The sequence below is a fragment of the Chlorocebus sabaeus genome, chromosome X (assembly GCF_047675955.1).
Source record: "Chlorocebus sabaeus isolate Y175 chromosome X, mChlSab1.0.hap1, whole genome shotgun sequence".
In the NCBI taxonomy this organism is placed as follows: Eukaryota; Metazoa; Chordata; class Mammalia; order Primates; family Cercopithecidae; genus Chlorocebus; species Chlorocebus sabaeus.
The window spans coordinates 21,718,160-21,735,154 of record NC_132933.1 but is presented as its reverse complement, the minus strand read 5'-3'; the positions used below and the strand labels follow the sequence as shown (position 1 = coordinate 21,735,154).

At 39.5% G+C, this 16,995-nt stretch overlaps 1 protein-coding gene and 1 pseudogene across 2 annotated transcripts in view; both read right to left on the bottom strand.

Annotated features, from left to right (window-relative positions):
• Positions 1-8,166, bottom strand: part of FRMD7 (FERM domain containing 7) — a 51,759-nt gene extending 43,593 nt beyond the window's left edge. For both annotated transcript variants that reach the window (XM_007992715.3, XM_007992716.3), the window contains exon 1: positions 7,915-8,166. In XM_007992715.3, the coding sequence (XP_007990906.3) occupies positions 7,915-7,971 (57 nt within the window). In that variant the 5' untranslated portion in view covers positions 7,972-8,166. The remainder of the gene's footprint in view (positions 1-7,914) is intronic.
• Positions 8,167-10,153: 1,987 nt separating this feature from the next.
• On the bottom strand, positions 10,154-11,423 carry LOC103232574 (acylglycerol kinase, mitochondrial pseudogene; annotated as a pseudogene).
• Between the last annotated feature and the right edge of the window lie 5,572 nt (positions 11,424-16,995).

The window sequence follows — 16,995 nt, the reverse complement described above, 5'->3', positions numbered from 1 at the left end:
CCTATAGAATTCAGAGGAACCTTCTCCTCTGGTGAGTCTAATTCAGAGGGACCATCTGCAGATCTTTCTGGCTGCAGGGCAGTGAACCAACTTCTGCTACTCCTCCCCAGCACCAGGCAGCAGGCAGGCCTTCCCTGCGATGAAAGATGAAGGGGCAGCAAGGCCCTGACTAACTGAAATTTTCACAGAGATTCCCACGAGTGCAGACTTGAACAAACACCCAACCACCACCCACCTATAGCTCCAAAGTCAGTTCCCCAATCTCCTCCACCATAGCCTCAAATGTTCTTGCATTCAGGTTCCCTCCTCCTTTCAGCTGTGGGGATGGGAAGTCAAGGGGCAGGTAGGAGTGGGAGTGGGAAGGCTGGAGGCCCTGCCTTTGCTCTGAGCTGGAGCAGGAAAGCAGCCTGGAAGCCATGTGACAGCAGAAGATGTGGGGCTCTCAGAGGGTGGGGCAGGCAGTGCCCAAACCATGCTTGACCCCACTGCTCAGCCTGGCCTGGGTCCAGAGGAAGCACAAACAGTTTTTTCTTTTTCAGTTCAATTTATTCTCCCAATCAACAAACCTCAGGATATGAATGACAAAGGAAGCTCAGTTTAAACAAAGACATTCACCAGGCAGTATGGGTCCCCTGCAATGACAAATGAATATCTGGCAAAGAGACAGCCAACATTGGCTAGGTTGGAACGCTATGATTCCAGGATGATCTTTCTGACCTCGATTTAGAAGCTCCTTCACTTAGCTTTCTTTGTACAGGCACGGGGTGGTGGTGAGCTGATCTGCTCAGTCTGTTGGTTAGTCTATCAACAAACATCGATTGATCCCACCTAGCATGGGGCAGGCTGCTCAGTCTGTTGGTTAGTCTATCAACAAACATCGATTGATCCCACCTAGCATGGGGCAGGCTGCTTAGGCAGGCTGCTTGTGATGTATCTGCTAGAGGATACATCACAAAGTCCTGGAAAACCAGGAAGTTTCACTGCATATACAGAAATCACACTTGAGTAAGAAGCCTACCATCTAATCAATGACCAGACAGGACTTTGAAGTCAGACAAACTGGGGCTTGAATCCCAGCTCACCTTCTAACTTAAATAGCCATATGACTTTGGGTAAGTCAACCTCTCTGTGCCTCAGTTCACATACTCATAAAATAGAGATAAACATAATATTTTAGGCCTAGTCAGCTTGGAATATTACTGCTCAGACATAAGAAGCAGGACGTGTTCACTATCTACAATTGGAGCCAATTCCATGAGGCATGAGTGTAGCAAACACTTATATAGCACTTACTAGTACTAGTCTGAGTGTTTTACATATATTAATCATTTAACCTTTGTTAGGACCCTATGGAGCAGGTACTAATATTATCCCCATTTTACAGATAAAGAAAAAAAAAAACCTCAAGGCACAGAGAAGTTATATAACAACCCTAAACAGTGACACTTATTTGATGTGTGTGAGACTTATGTAAGGTAGTGCATAGGAAATACATCTAGAAAATTGTTGATAAATGCCATTTGTGATTATTATTCAGTAATATTATTGTTATCATTATTATTAACTGTGTTACCCTAACTGTGAGTAGTGACCATGGAACAATTTAGAATGTAGTCAAATGCAAAGGGTTTGGCCATTTCCATCTGCTTCCTCAAGGAAGCCCTACATTATTTTAGGTAACTCTAGGGAGTTCTTATGGACAGGATTAATGACTCCAAAGGGAAGAGCAAATCTCTTGGGGCTGCTGACTAAACAGAGGCCAAAGCATGCAAAAAGGCAGGATAAATTAACCCTACAGGAAGCTCAGAAATGGGGGAGCACAGCTCTATTACCTGGAGGTGGGTTGCAAAATCAAGCATTATCAAAAGAAAGTCCAAGTTGAAAGTGAAAGAGTGTTCTGTGTTGGTTTGCAAAGTATGGAAATAAAGAGGTCTGTAAGCCAGGGAGATGGGGAATTAACAAGTTTGAGCATCCGCTTTGTGTCAGGAAACTTATCCCTGATATCTCATTTATCATGACAATGACCTCATGAGGTAGGTGCTAGGATTATCTCCATTTTAGTGATAAGGGCATATCCTGAGAGAGCTGAAGTGATCCACCTGAAGTCTCACACCTTCAAATTATTGGGGTTTGGTCTAGAATTCAGGTCTGCCCTACTCCAGATGTGTTTTTCCTTCCATCATTCTATCTATAAATCTCAAACAAAACCAATCATTATCCCTTCTAAACTTGCTCCTCCTATTCTGTTCTCCATCTTGGTGAATGGGGCCATCATCCCACCAGCCACTTAAGCCAGAAACTTGATGGTCATTTAGATACTTTCTCACATATCTCCCATATCCAAAAGGGTGGCATCAAATGGTTCTAGAAATTCTACCTCATTAGCATGTCTTTTATTTATCCTTCCTGTCTGTCTTCACCATTGACTAAGTTCAGAACCCTAGTAGGCTGCAATATTGATGTTTGGGCATATGTGTTTGGATATAGTTTGACTATCTAAAATTGGGTCCACTAAACTTGATGGGAACATTCAGATTCTACCTGGCATCTCTAGCACTTAGAACATAGTTTTATTAAATATAGGCTGAATGAATAAATGCATAAATTAATGAACGATGAGCAGAGGCTAATGTCCCCACTTTTAAACCCTTTAGTGGTCTCTAACACCTTCAGGATAAAGACTACACTTCTTTGCATATAGAATACATTGCCTGAATGGTCTAGGTACCAACCTCTTTTTCAACTTTGACCTCCAGTCACTCCCATTTTCCTTTCAATACTCCATTCTTCACTCAGATTGGCCCTTTTGTTCTGTGAAAGGACCATGTTCTCTTTTGTATATTGGCCTTCGCTCTTTCCTTTGTGTAGATCACCATACTTCCCCCCACAATCTACCTCTCAATCTTCACCTTCTTAACTCCTACTCAGCAACTTAAATGGTTTGTTCTTCTGGAAGTTTTTCGTGACACCCCAAGTCTAGGATTTACAGTTGACAGAACTAAGGCTCAGATAGCCTAAGTGACTTGCCCACGGCTCCACAGCTTGTCAGTGGCAGAGTCAAATCTATCCTGGTTTATCAGACTCCAAATATACATTACCTCATTTGTATTACTCCTCGCAACAACTCAGCGAGCTAAGGAGATAAGTGATTAGTCCAAGATTACATAGCTAAAGTGGTGGGGTTTTTTTGGTAGTTTTTGTAGTCCCAAATACAGGTACCTTCTATCACACCAAAGCAATTTCTTTTCTTTTCTTTTTTTTTTTTTTTTCTGAGACACAGTCTCGCTGGTCGCCCAGGCTGGAGTGCAGTGGCGCGATCTCGGCTCACTGCAAGCTCCACCTCCTGAGTTCACGCCATTCTCCTGCCTCAGCCTCCAGAGTAGGTGTGACTACAGGAGCCCGCCACCACGCCTGGCAAATTTTTTGTATTTTTAGTAGAGACGGGGTTTCACCGTGTTAGCCAGGATGGTCTTGATTTCCTGACCTCGTGATCCGCCTGCCTCGGCCTCCCAAAGTGCTGGGATTACAGGCGTGAGCCACTGCGCCCGGCCACACCAAACAATTTCATATCATTGAAGTTGGAAGAACTTTGCCTTATGAAGTGATGGAATCGGTTATCTGTTTCACTGTTGACCAAACTACAAAAGATCCGTCATCATTACAAATTTAAAAACCAACCCCTGGGCAAACATCCCCAGGGTAAATTCCACCACTAATAAATTTAAAAATCACTGCTTTGCTTTCCTACTTAACTTGAGCGGTGTTCGGTCCTGGCGCTGCCTCTCCTCTGTCTCTTTTCAAAAATGAGGCCTAGTGGCCTTTATCATGGACTCCCAAGGGAATTAGGTGAGCTAACTTACTATATTCTCTTACTTGGTACCAACTGCATGGCCAGTACAATCACTTAGCAATCAGGTAAATGTGAAAGTAGAGATGTTTTAACATCTTGTTTTGACTTTAGGCTCCAGAATCCATCAAAGTGAAACATCATTTTGGAAATTCAGAAATAACAGCTTTTACAAAGACAGAAATGCAGCAGGCTTAAAGGGATATCAGATAGAACTGTGTCAAATATGGTGATGGGATGACCATTTTGTACAACTCTCTATGTAACCTGAGATGAGCAAACAAGAGGTTGCTCTCCAAAGGCACTCATCACTACTACTAAATGTGTGTGAGAGAGTGTGTGTACACATGTACATGTGTGTATATTGAAGAGATTCATAGTCAAGCTAGAAACTTGACCCTGTATTGTTTCTAATATCTCACAAAGCTTTAACTTTGGTCTTATCTTCCTTTTTTCCATCGAGAAAAGTTCTAGTCTCCATGTTGAAGAAGCAAAAATAAATATACAATTAAAACCTGCAATTAATTTGTAAATCATGACCTTATTCAATTTTTAGTCCCGCTCACCCACTCCCATCATCATTCTAGAGAGCCTTCCTTGACAGTCTAGAGATAAGCTGTCCATGGTAAGATCAGCCCTAAGAATAATGTTAATATTTGACAATGATCAGTTTTATAAAATAAATATGAGGGCTTGAAAAGTAAGATGACGTTTTCATGAAATTCATTTTCTTCATTGGATTGTACTTTAGTAGGCACATTCTAGCAATTCTGAAGTCCCATAACCTATCCTGCACCCCCAAACACTATTGGAAGTTCGTGAAAGAAAAGGTTGACTAATATTTTCAGAGAATTTATCTGTAAAATCAACACCGAGTGACTCAGAGCACAAACATGCGAAGAAACCTCAGGAAAACAAGATGTATTTGGGAGCAGCCACTCTTTCTAATAAACTAACTGAAAGTATTAACAAGTCAAAAACAGTAAGATGATCAGAAAGCAGAGCTGTCAATCATGCAATGAGAGAAAAAGGAATAACCAAGGCCAAAATTGGTAGCATCCAGGCAGTATTGTCCAGACCAGAGTGTGCTCTTGCTCACGAACTTTACCTATCAATATAGGAAAGTCTACTGTTCCCAGAACAGGGCCTGGGACATATTAGGTCCTCAATAATAATTTGTTAACTAAATGAGTTAATTAATGAATACATGACTAAAAGGTCTCAATGCCATGGCCTCTGTGGACATGGATGCATTACCAAGCCATCGAATGTTAGGATCATATATCTAATTCCTCCAGATCTGGCTCTTCTGAAATCATTTGGCATATAAATGATGAGAGGACCCCAGTGTCCCCAATCCCACTGTAAATGGTGACACTAGCATTCTAATTTTAAATGTCAGTCTCTGACTCCAGTTTTTGTGGAGTACTGACAAAACAGGCTTCTTAGGAGGCCTAAGTTAGACCTTGGACACTGGCAAATTCAGCAAGATAATAGTACTGGGGGTGGAGGAAGGGTTCTGGATGTCAATGAGCTTTCCCCAGGTGACATTATTTTATCTGATCATGAGTCCTTTTTATATTTCTACCACTGCACTTTCTGTAAAATCAACACCAATACCCAAGAGTCCACTATTTTCCCTTATGCAACCAATTATTTTCTTGAATCTTATCTTGAAGGACAATTTTCCCTGGTTATGATCCATGCCTCTCGAGACTTCAGTTTAGCATCAAAAGGTCCTCCATGTGGCCTTCCTCAGCTATTAATGGGTTCTCTTTATTATGGTTCCAAGCATTTCCTCATCAAATTTGGACTGTTAGTACTAATAAAATAGAGCATTCTTTAGGTTGCTTTTTAAGTGTTTGAATAGATGAAAAGATTCACACCATTGTCTCCCTGACCTTGAAGGAACACTGTCCCACATAATTCTTCAACCATGATTAAGAAAAGAAGGATCTACTAACTGGTTCACAATAGTCATCAAAAGCTCACTGTGTGCCAAGTTCTATGCCTTTTAAGGTCATCAGAAAATAAACAATGTGCATCGGCAATACTGAAGGCTACTGACAGATGAGTCTTCTGGTTACAATTGTATATGAAGAAGAGGGCAGAGTTCTGGATTGGAAGTCCAGCTCTGCAATTATATGCTGTGTGGTCGTGCACACGTCACTTAAGTTCCCTGAGTCCCCATCTTTTAACTTACAAAATGGGAAAAGATCTTTTTCCTACCTTCACTCACAAGGTAGAATGGAGGATCAAATGAACTAATGGATGTGAAAGTGCTTTGTAAATTTTAAAGTGCTATCCACAGATGACTCACTACTGCTATCATCATCATCATCATCATCACCACTATTATCATCATCACTATCATCATCATCATCATCACCATCATCATCATCAATCTACTGTTGTTAAGCAGAGAAGGTACTATTGGATGACTGAATGCTAACTTAAGCTTCTAACTCCTCTGGACAAAGCCACTCACAGTACTGCAGCCAGTGCTATTGCCACTCTGGGTAACACCACGATTGCTACTTACAAAGCAGTCTTCCACAGAGCAAAAGGGATCACATGCTTTGACACCAGAATTGCTGGGTATCAAATCTCTCCCATTATCTTTCTAAGGAACACAATGTGTTGCAGCTGGAAAGAGAAAGTTTGACTTGAAGCCAAATCAAGTCTTTAAGTTGCTGGAACTAGCTCTTCTGTGGGTGAATTTTGTGAAGATATGGTACTGTGTTCCCCATCCACCCCCCACCCCATTTAAATGGATCTGAATTAGACTGCACATTCAAAAAACTCTTCTGTCACTTTTTGTCAAAGATTTCTCTTTGAGTTCCTTGAAATATCTATTAAAAACTTAGCCTAAAGCAATATCTTCTGAATACCCAGCTCACTAATTCAGGTACTGCAGCACTGTGAGCATACACCACCGGTCTGCAAATGGATAAACTACTCAAAAGATATTTTCCACCCCTTAAATATAGTTCCAAGAAATAATAGGAAATGCCTCATACCTCTAATGGAAGCTATTTGCTACAAAAACAAATCATTCAGGTCCATGGACCTCAAAATGCCTTTTGCGCATAAAACTGAAAGGAAGAGACAGCAAAACAGCAGCTGAAGACATGAAGTCATCACTCACAAAGCACATGATTCAAATAAAAATAAAATACTCATTGGAAAAATGGGCTACCCACACACCCAACATCATGGCTGAGCCACAGCAGTTGTCAGTTTATGTATAAAAGAAAAGAACCAACATTTTGTATGAATTTCAAATAAAATAATCTATTTGTCTCTTGTTAGTAGCTAAGGTAAATATCAAAGCAAATAGCATTTTTGGTTCCAATAAAAACATAGAACTTTTCAAAATGCTCATACATAAATCCTGACATCAAAATGTACAATCTTAAGATGTTGGAACATGAGCACCAAATGATGTGCTTAATACATTTGTTCTTTCTTGAAGAGATGAGGTATAATTGTATGCAATCATCTTGTAGCTAGGAATTTATTAAGAACTCTGAACTATAAGTACTAAATCAAACTAAATAGTCTCTTATCCTATTTTTCTCTCTCATACTTGTCATTACTTCCTGAAGTTCTCATTACAACTACATAATTCTACCCCTTGTAACCCATAGGTTTTCTTCAGAAAAGGAGGATAGCTTCCCCCACTCCTTTCCCTCAGAACAACAGTTTTCTCCCCACAAATGCTCATGGGGTGAGACCCACAGACATAATTTCAATGAACAATAATACCTTATTGGGTAAAAGAACTAGTTTATTGCTGCTTTGCTTTTTGCAAATAGTTATCCTGTCTTTAAAATTTGCTATTGTTGTCCCTTGAGAAAAGACAACTTGTTCTAAGAGAAAGGTTAATGGAAAAATATGAACTACATTGTGATGTTAAATACAGATTATTTTTCCAAAGCTAAAAATCACAGTCCTCCTTCATTCGTTCCTAAAGAAGACATAACATTGCTGTCTAATGGGCTGTTCACAAATGACCATTATTGAATGAATAATGAAGGAATAATAGCAATGTGATTTCCACTTACATCAACCACAAAAATCTTCTGGGAATCATCCAAAAACTGCACTTTTAAATGTAGCATTCTCAGCGAGGCCGTTGGGCTGCAAGCAGGCTCAGAGTGCTGTGGGTGCTTTCTACAGGAATTTCACTCCCAGCTGGATGTGGTGCACTCGGGTCCTCCCACCCCCAGCCAGGCATCCCCACTCTCAGCGGGGCACACTTCCGTTTGCTTGAAGTAATGCACACCCAAGGGCGTTTGTGCTGCTGAGTGCAGGGAATCAATAGCATCTGGGCAGTCTCCTGTTTGGTCAATATCAAATCCAACTGGACTTCCTCTAGCCTTCTTAAACTCAGCTCCTTTCTTCAAAGAAAAATATAAAGAAAGCAAGCATTTGCGGTCCCTGGGGATTTTCTTTATTTCACAAGGGCACAATTTGAAAACCCTAGATGAAGCTTTAATAAACTGAGAATAGCCATTTTCAAAAGTAAAAAGATTAGAGTTAATCTCAAATTGTACTAGAAATTTCATAGCCAAGCTAGGAAGCATCTATCTATGTATCTATCTATCTATGCTTATATATCTATCTATATAATTACATATAGATAATTACATATAGATAATTACATATAGATATAATATATCTATATAACTTCATATTATATAGAAACATAATATAAAATTAGATATAATTTTAATTATCTGAATTCACATGATTTAGAAATAAAAACTGTATAAAAAGGTACATGGAAAACTTCACTTCTACTCCTGCTCTCTCTTTTCTGTGTCCCCAATACACCCTTATTGGTAACCAATGTTTTTTCTTTCTATTCCCATAGAATTTATGTGCTTACATCTATAAATAAATGAAACAAGGAATACAATTGAGGTTGAACCCCATCTCAGCTGTAAATAACATTCATGTATTCTTGGATAAATGAACTAATGAGGATAAAGAACATTCTAAAAAAATCTTCAAAGAATTATATTAATATCATTTTCATTATATACCAATAATTACGATAACATTTGTTCTGGACTGAGATAATACTTAAAGCAAGAACTAAAAAAATTGATTTCCATTTATATTTTTTGTGACAAGAAGATAATGGGTGAATGAGTAAAAGATGCCAAGCACAGTAGATTACATCATGATAGGATTCTCGACTGAAAGTGGTATGGAAATATAGAAGGAGAAAAGCCAATTTAAAATGTTCAACTACTAAAGAACTAGCTCATTTATTTTTATAAATGAATAAAGGGTGTCAAACTGTTGTGATATTTAAATTGTACTGGATATGTTTAAAATACTGATCTAACAGTTTTTATTTTAAAATACTAATATTTACATGACACCAGCAAATACATACTTTGTCAACTATTTAACTTCCCATGAAAAATTTTAGATGTCAACTTAGGTGGCTGAGGGGATACATCATTTTTCAAAATACTTTTGGGGGCCACATGAGCAGAATACTTTGTGGACCACTGCTTTAAAACTATTTCTCCAAGTGCGGTTGAGGGACCAACTTACAGAATCACCTGGGAAGGGTGGCTGACTTTTTAAAAAATGCAGATACCTCAGCCCCATCCCCAAATTGGGTTGTTAGGTTTGGGGTGGACCCCAAATAGATCAATTTTCAACATGCACCCCAAGTGACTCTCATGCAAACCATTTAGGAGGCACTACTTAAAAAAATAAAAACTAGCATTTTACAGTACTGTAGCCATGGCTGAAAGGGGAAACAACCTTGCATACATTTCTGGACTGAGGATAGAACTAAAATAAAAGCTAAGCAAGAGCCGGAGCTCACAAAATAGCAGCACCCGTGGAGGAACCTAGAAATAGGAAAAGGTCCCCAGGGAAGGAATGCACTTTCCCCGGAATTCCTAGTACGGTCAAAGAACAAAATGGGAATGGAAGGGCTTAGGCAGGCTAAGCCCACTGTGGGCTCTCCACTGTGGTTGCACTTTGGGAGAAAACAGAAGAAAGTCCTTTTCCATCTTGAACCAGCCTGAGGAAAGCCCGTGTTTAGGAGGGTCGACCGTCACACCAAAACAAAACATCCACTAACAGAAGCTGATTGCAAAGCAGGTGACAGAGAACACTTTGGGAAGCACTGCTGGAGGGGGGCAGAGGGGTACTTGTCATGAAAATGCCCTTGGGACCCTCTGACAACACTGTTGGGATGGTTGAGGCACCTGTTCCCTTTTGGTCCCACTGGTGGCTTAAAATGTGGTCTGGGAGTACTTGTCTTCTGCCTGCTCACTGAGTGGGGCTTGCCAACATCTGTTCTCTCTTCCTAGGATCACAGAAGAACGGCAGGTTCCTGGGGAGCAGTTTCACCTCCACAGGCATCACTTCATACTCCTCACTGTCAATGCTAAAAGTGCTCCCTGCTCCCTCTGGGACAAGCAAAGTGCACTGGCTGGCTTGGAGACACTCCATGCCCTCGGCGTCCAGCTTGGCGTTTCTCACCTTTTGACTTCCTATAGTTATAAAGTTTCCTTTGCTGATGGTGTCGGCTTCAATGCAGATGTTCATAAAATCATCTTTGCATGTTGGGTCAAGCTGATTGTTCTGTGTTGTGATGGACAGTTCAGTGGTGGACAGCTGCACATCTTTCCAGATCTCTCGGCTCACCTCTTGGGAAAGGGCATCCTGTGGTTGTGCCCAGTAAGATGTAAGCCTTCGTAATATTCTCCTGTACAAAAAAGGCCTTTGTACAGGGGTCTCCTTTGGTTCATTGGGAGGTCTCTCTGTAGGTCCCATATACAAGATAGAGGTTTCACGAGTCTGAGGCCACTCCTTAAGAGTGCTGAAAAAGTGGGCTACATTGATTTTTAGAGGCTCAAGATATCAGTACCTGCTAACTTTGATGCCAGCGTCTCTGAAGGATCCCCATCAAAGACCGGTCGTTGCAAACACAGGCTGTTCCTTTTCACCCTTGATCTGCAAGACATCAAATGGAACCGTCTCTCTGTTCACAATGGCAAGTGTAGCATCAGTAATATGTTGGAGTTTGCTTCCACTTTCAGTAAGGAGGTTATGACTCAAACTACTGGTCTCTCCCAGTGGGATAAATCCAATGGGAATCTTACTGAAGGTAGCCTCATCTGTTTGTCGAAGAACTCCAGTAACAACCTCCTGCAGTGTCCCATCTCCTCCTGCAACAATGATCACATATGTGTTTTCCATCAGTTCCAGGAATTTCTTGGCTTGTACCTCATAATCTGCCTTAACAATAGTCACACCTATGCCAGGATAAATGTAAAATCAGGGCAGCATTTTTTTCAAATAGAGTCCTGGCTTTGCCTTTGCAAGCTGCAGGATTGAGAAAAACAGTTTCCTTCTTCACTTGTGCATTGGAAGGAATGAGTTGATTGCCAAACACCTGAGCTTCTTCACAGGCTGCTCTCCTTAGTAGGTTATCACAGTGTTTTCCATAGAGCCACTGACCTCCCCAGGTCAGCAGGCAGAGACCAGCAATAGCTTTCTTCCAATGATTTTGAAGTGTTTTAAATTACACTGTCATCTAGAGATTTGCATGGCTGGTCCCGCTCGGTAACCACTTTTATTAGCATTTTGTTGTAGTTGTTCAGCCTTCAGTGTTTCCTTATGCAAATTTTATACAAGCAAATACAAATGTATATATCCTATGTAGGTAGCATACTAGTATTACACTGTTTTGTGCTTTCTTTTTCCTCATTTATCATGGAGATCTGCCCTTACCTGTGCATGGAGAACTTCCTCATTTCTTTTCACAGCTGCATAATTTTGCACTGTGTAGACAAACCAAAGTTCACTCAACCAGTCTGAAATGAATATTTCAGCCTCAACAAGACTGAAATGAATATCTTCATACATATGTCAATTCATATGTGTGCGGGTATATCTGTAGGATAGATTTCCAGAAGTAGAGTTGCTGGTCAAGGATAATGAATTGGTAGTCACGATAGCTATATCTAGATTTCCTTCCATAAGGGTAATTGTGGGTTGAATTGTGACCCATAAAATTCTTATATTGAAGTCCTAAGCCCTAGTAACTCAGAATGTGACTGCATTTGGAGAGAGGGTCTTTAAAGAAATAATTAAGTTGAAATGAGGTCATTAGGGTGGGTCGTAATTCAATTCGACTGGTGTCCTTATGAAAAGAGATTAGGACACAGACATGTAAAGAGGGAAGACTACGTGAAGACACATAGAGGAGAAGATGTCCATCTATAAGGCACGCAGAGAGGCTTCAGAAGAAATCAGTCCTGCCAACACCTTGATCTCAGACTTCTAGCCTGCAGAATGGTGAGAAAATTACTTTCTGTTGTTGAAGCCACCCGGTCTGCGATGTTTCTTGTGGCAGCCCTACCAAACTAATAAATGTTGTACTAATTTGCAGTCCCATTAGTAATATATGAGAGTGACTGTTTTCTATACAGGCTTGACAGTGGAGTGTGGTATCAAACTTTTGAATGTTTACCAAACTGATAGGTGAGAAAAAAAATCTTGGTGTAGTTTTAAATTTGAACTTTTCATATTATGAGAGAAGTCAAACATCTTTTCATATGTTTAAGGGCCATTATATTTTTTATTTTTTTATTTTTAAATTTATTTATTTATTTATTTATTTTTTGAGACAGAGTCTCACTCTGTCTGCCAGGCTGGAGTGGCAGATCTCTGCTCACTGCAGACTCCACCTCCCAGGTTCAAGCGATTCTCCTGCCTCAGCCTCCTGAGTAGCTGGGAATACAGGCGTGCACCACCACACCCGGCTAGTGGTTTTTTTTTTTTTTTTTTGTATTTTTAGTAGAGATAGGATTTCACCATTTTGGCCAGGCTGGTCTGGAACTCCTGACCTCAGGAGATCCGCCCACCTCAGCCTCCCAAAGTGCTGGGAGTACAGGCACGAGCCACCACGCTTGGCCCCAGTGCCATTACATTTATATTAATTTCTTTTTTGTGTGTGGATTTCTTTTACTGTGAAAGATGTGTTCATTTACTTTGGCATTCCCATTTTATTTTTCTTATTTAAAAGATTTTGTATAAAGTTTAAGGAGTACAAGTGCAATTTTGTTACCTGGATATATACTGAGTACTGGTGAAGTCTATGCTTTTATTATGTCCATCACCCAAATAATGTACCCATTAAGAAATTAATTGTACTGGTTAAGTAATTTTAGCTTATAAGGGAGAACATGTGGTATTTGACTTTCTGTTTCTGGGTTGTTTCACTTAAGATAATGGCTTCCAGTTCCATCCATGTTGCTGCAAGAGACACATTTCATTCTATTTTGTGGCTGAATAGTACTCCACTGTGTACACATACCACATTTTCTTTATCCAATCATCTGTTGATGAACATTTAGGTTGATTCCATATCTTTGCTATTGCGAATAGTGCTGCCATAAACATAAACATATGAGTGCAGATATCTTTTTTTAATATAATGATTTATTTTCCTTGTGGGTACTCAGTAGTGGGATTGCTGGATTGAAGGGCAGTTCTATTTTTAGTTCTTTGAAAAATTTTCATACTGTTTTCCATAGTGGTTGTACTAATTTACATTCCCACCATCAGTGGACAAGCACTCCCTTTCCTCTGCATACTCACTGACAACTGTTATTTGTTTGACCTTTTAATGATAGCTATTCTGATTAGTATAAGATGATATCTCATTGTGGTTTTAACTTGCATTTCTCTGATGATTAGTGATGGTGAGCATTGTTTTCATATGCTTGTCGGTCATTTATATGTTTTCTTTTGAAAAATATCTATTTACATCTTTTCCCCACTTTTTAATGTGGTTGGTTTTTTTGTGAAATTGTTTGAGTTCCTTGTAAATTCTAAATATTAGTCCCCTGTTGGATGCATAGTTTGCAAATATTTTCTCCCATTCTGTAGGTTGTCTGTTCATGCTGTCGATTATTTCTTTTTAGGTCTCCCTGAAAAAAAAAAAAAAAAAAAAAGCTTTATTGTCTTTTCTCACAGATTTCTAGAAACTCTTTAAAAATTAGGGAAATTAGCCTAGTCCTTTGTCTGTGATATCTAAGTTACAGATATTTTCCCTATTTCTCCTTTGTCTTTTGACATTGCTCATGGTCTTATGGCGTGTGTGTGTGTGTGTGTGTGTGTGTGTGTGCTCACATGTGTTTGCCATGAGTTTTTCTTTTTTGTGTAGCACAATTTTTCAATCATTTTTAAAAATGGCCTCTGGATTTTGAGTCATAGTTAGGAAGGCACTGACTTCAAGGCTTTCTTTTGAGTGCTTTTATGGTTTTGTTTTTTTTAAAAATTTAAATCTTTTATCTATTTGGGTTTTATCGTGATGTATGGCATGAGGTATAGATTCAATTTAATCTTTTCTGAAATGGCTTCCCACTTGTCCTAATATTGATCAGAAAGTTTATTTCTACCTCCATTGATTTGAGAAGTTGCTTTTATCATGTATTAAATCATCTTATGCACTTGGGTCTATTTTGGGATTTTTCTTCTCTTCCAGTCATGCACAAATACCACACTGTTAATTTTTGAGGCTCTAGAGTATGTTTTAGTATCCAATAAGGCTGCTCCACACCCCATTACTCTTTCATTTTCCAGAATTTTCCTGACTATTCTTGTTTACTTATTTTTCTGCATATGCTTATTCAGTTCCAGGAAACGAATGTTGGTGTATTTATTGAGATATGTTAAAATTGTGAATTTGCTTAGGAATAATTAATATCTTCCTGATGGTGCCTATTTATGGGACATGCTATGTATGTTTATCTGTTTGGGTGTACTTTGTTGTTGTTGTTATTGTTGTTGAGATGGAGTCTTGCTCTGTCGCCTAGGCTGGAGTCCAGTGGCATGATCTTGGCTCACTGCAACCTCTGCCTCCCGGGTTCAAGCGATTCTTCTGCCTCAGCCTCCCAAGTAGCTGGGACTAAAGGCATGTGCCACCACGCTGGCTAATTTTCGTATTTTTAGTAGAGACGGGGGTTTCACCATATTGGCCAGGCCGGTCTCAAACTCCTGACCTCATGATCTGCTTGCCTCGGCCTCCCACAGTGCTGGGATTACAGGCGTGAGCAACTGCACCCAGCCTTGGGTGTACCTTTATGTCCTCCTCTGGAATGTTGTTGTATTTAATACACATTTTTATACATACACAAAAGCAAAGGGTATAGATAGTACTATAAACTCACATACACTCATTATTCAAAATTTTTATGTCAAAGCCCTAACACCCTGTACCTCAAAACATGACTGTATTTGGAGATAGGCTTTAAAAAGGCAATTATGTTAAGATGAGGCCATTTGGGTGGGCCTTAATCTAATCTGACTGGTCTTCTTGTAAGAAGAGGCTATTAGGACAGAGAAACATGTGCACAGAGGAAAGATCACTGAGGACTCAGCAAGAAGGTGGCCTTCCATAAACCAAAGAGAGAGGCTTCCGGAGAAACCAAACTTGCTGACATCTTGATCTCAGACTTCCAGTCTCCAGGACTCTGAGAAATAAATTTGTTGTTTAAGCCACGCAGTCTGTGATATTTTGTTACAGCATCTGGCTATAGTTTAGATATGGTTTGTTTGTCCCCACGAAAACTCATGTTGAAATTTGATCCCCAATATGGCAGTATTGAGAGGTGGGGCCTAGTGGGGTGTGTTCGTGTTATGGGGGCAGATCCCTCATGAATGGCTTGGTGCTGTATTCGGGGTAATGAGTGCTTGTTGTAATGATACAGGATTAGTTTTTGTGGGAATGGATTCCTTCCTGAGAGAGTGGCTTGTTGTAAAGCCAGGATGCTCTTCAGGTTTTCCCCTCTCTTTGTATGTGCCCACTGCCCCCTTTGACCTTCTCTGCCACATTGTAACATACATGAAAGCCCTTGCCAGATGCCAGAGTCATGCCTTGAACTTCTCAGCCTGCAGAACATGAGCTAAGTCAATTTCTTTTCTTTATAAATTGCCCAGCCTGAGGTATTCTTTTATAGCAACACAAAATAAACTAAGACACACCCCTAGCAAGCTAATACAAATAATATTAAGATTTTTCGATTTCATCCTCTATCTTTTCCTCTCTCTCTACCTCCCACAAATGATTTTAAAGCAAATTCCAAGCATTATTTCTTTTCACTCCCTAAATATCTTTAGTATGTGTTTCATTATAATGTGGAAATTTTCTTCTATTACCCCAAAGCCATTATCCCATCCAACAAAATTATTAAACACTCTCTTATTATCATATACCATTGACCCTTGAACAACATGGGTATGAACTGCATGAGTCCACTTATACATGATTTTCTTCTGTCTCTGCCACCCCTGAGACAGCAAGACTAACCCCTCTCCTCCTCCTCAGCCTACTCAACATGAAGACAACGAGGATTAAGACTTTTATGATGATACACTTCCACTTAATGAATAGTAAATATATTTTCTCTTTCTTATAATTTTCTTACAACATTTTTCTCTAGCTTACTTAATTGTAAGAAAATAATACATACAACACACAAAATGTGTGTTAATTGACTGTTTATGTTGTTGATAAAGCTTCCAGTCAACAGTAGGCTATTAGCAGTTAAGTTTTGGAGGAGTCAGTGTTATATGCTAGTTTTCAACTGTGCGAGGGTCGGCACCCCTAACCCTTGCATTGTTCAGGAGTCAACTGTAATACGTACTAAAAGTTTCTCAATTGTCTCAAAAAGTTTGTTTTATTTTTTGTTAATTAGTTTGCGTCAGGATCCAAACAAGGTCCACACATTACATTTGGTTGTCACATCCATTGATTCTTTTTGAATCTAAAGCAATGTCCTTTCTCCCTTTTTATCCCTTCAATAAATCAATTGAAGAACCTGGGTCAATTGTCTTCTGGAATGTTTCATGTTCTAGATTTGTCTGCTTACTTCATTGTGTCATTTAATTTGTTCTTCTATTCCTTATATTTCTTGATAAGATTCACTTATTTGTTAAAGATATTTCATGGTTGATGCCGGGTACTTAATATTGGATCAGAAGGCATATGTCTGGCTGTTTCATTTTTAGTGATTCTAAGATTAATCAATGTGTTTAGGTGATGAATATCAAAGTGTTTGAAAGTATTCCTCATAAAGGTTTGTAGATTTCTTATATAT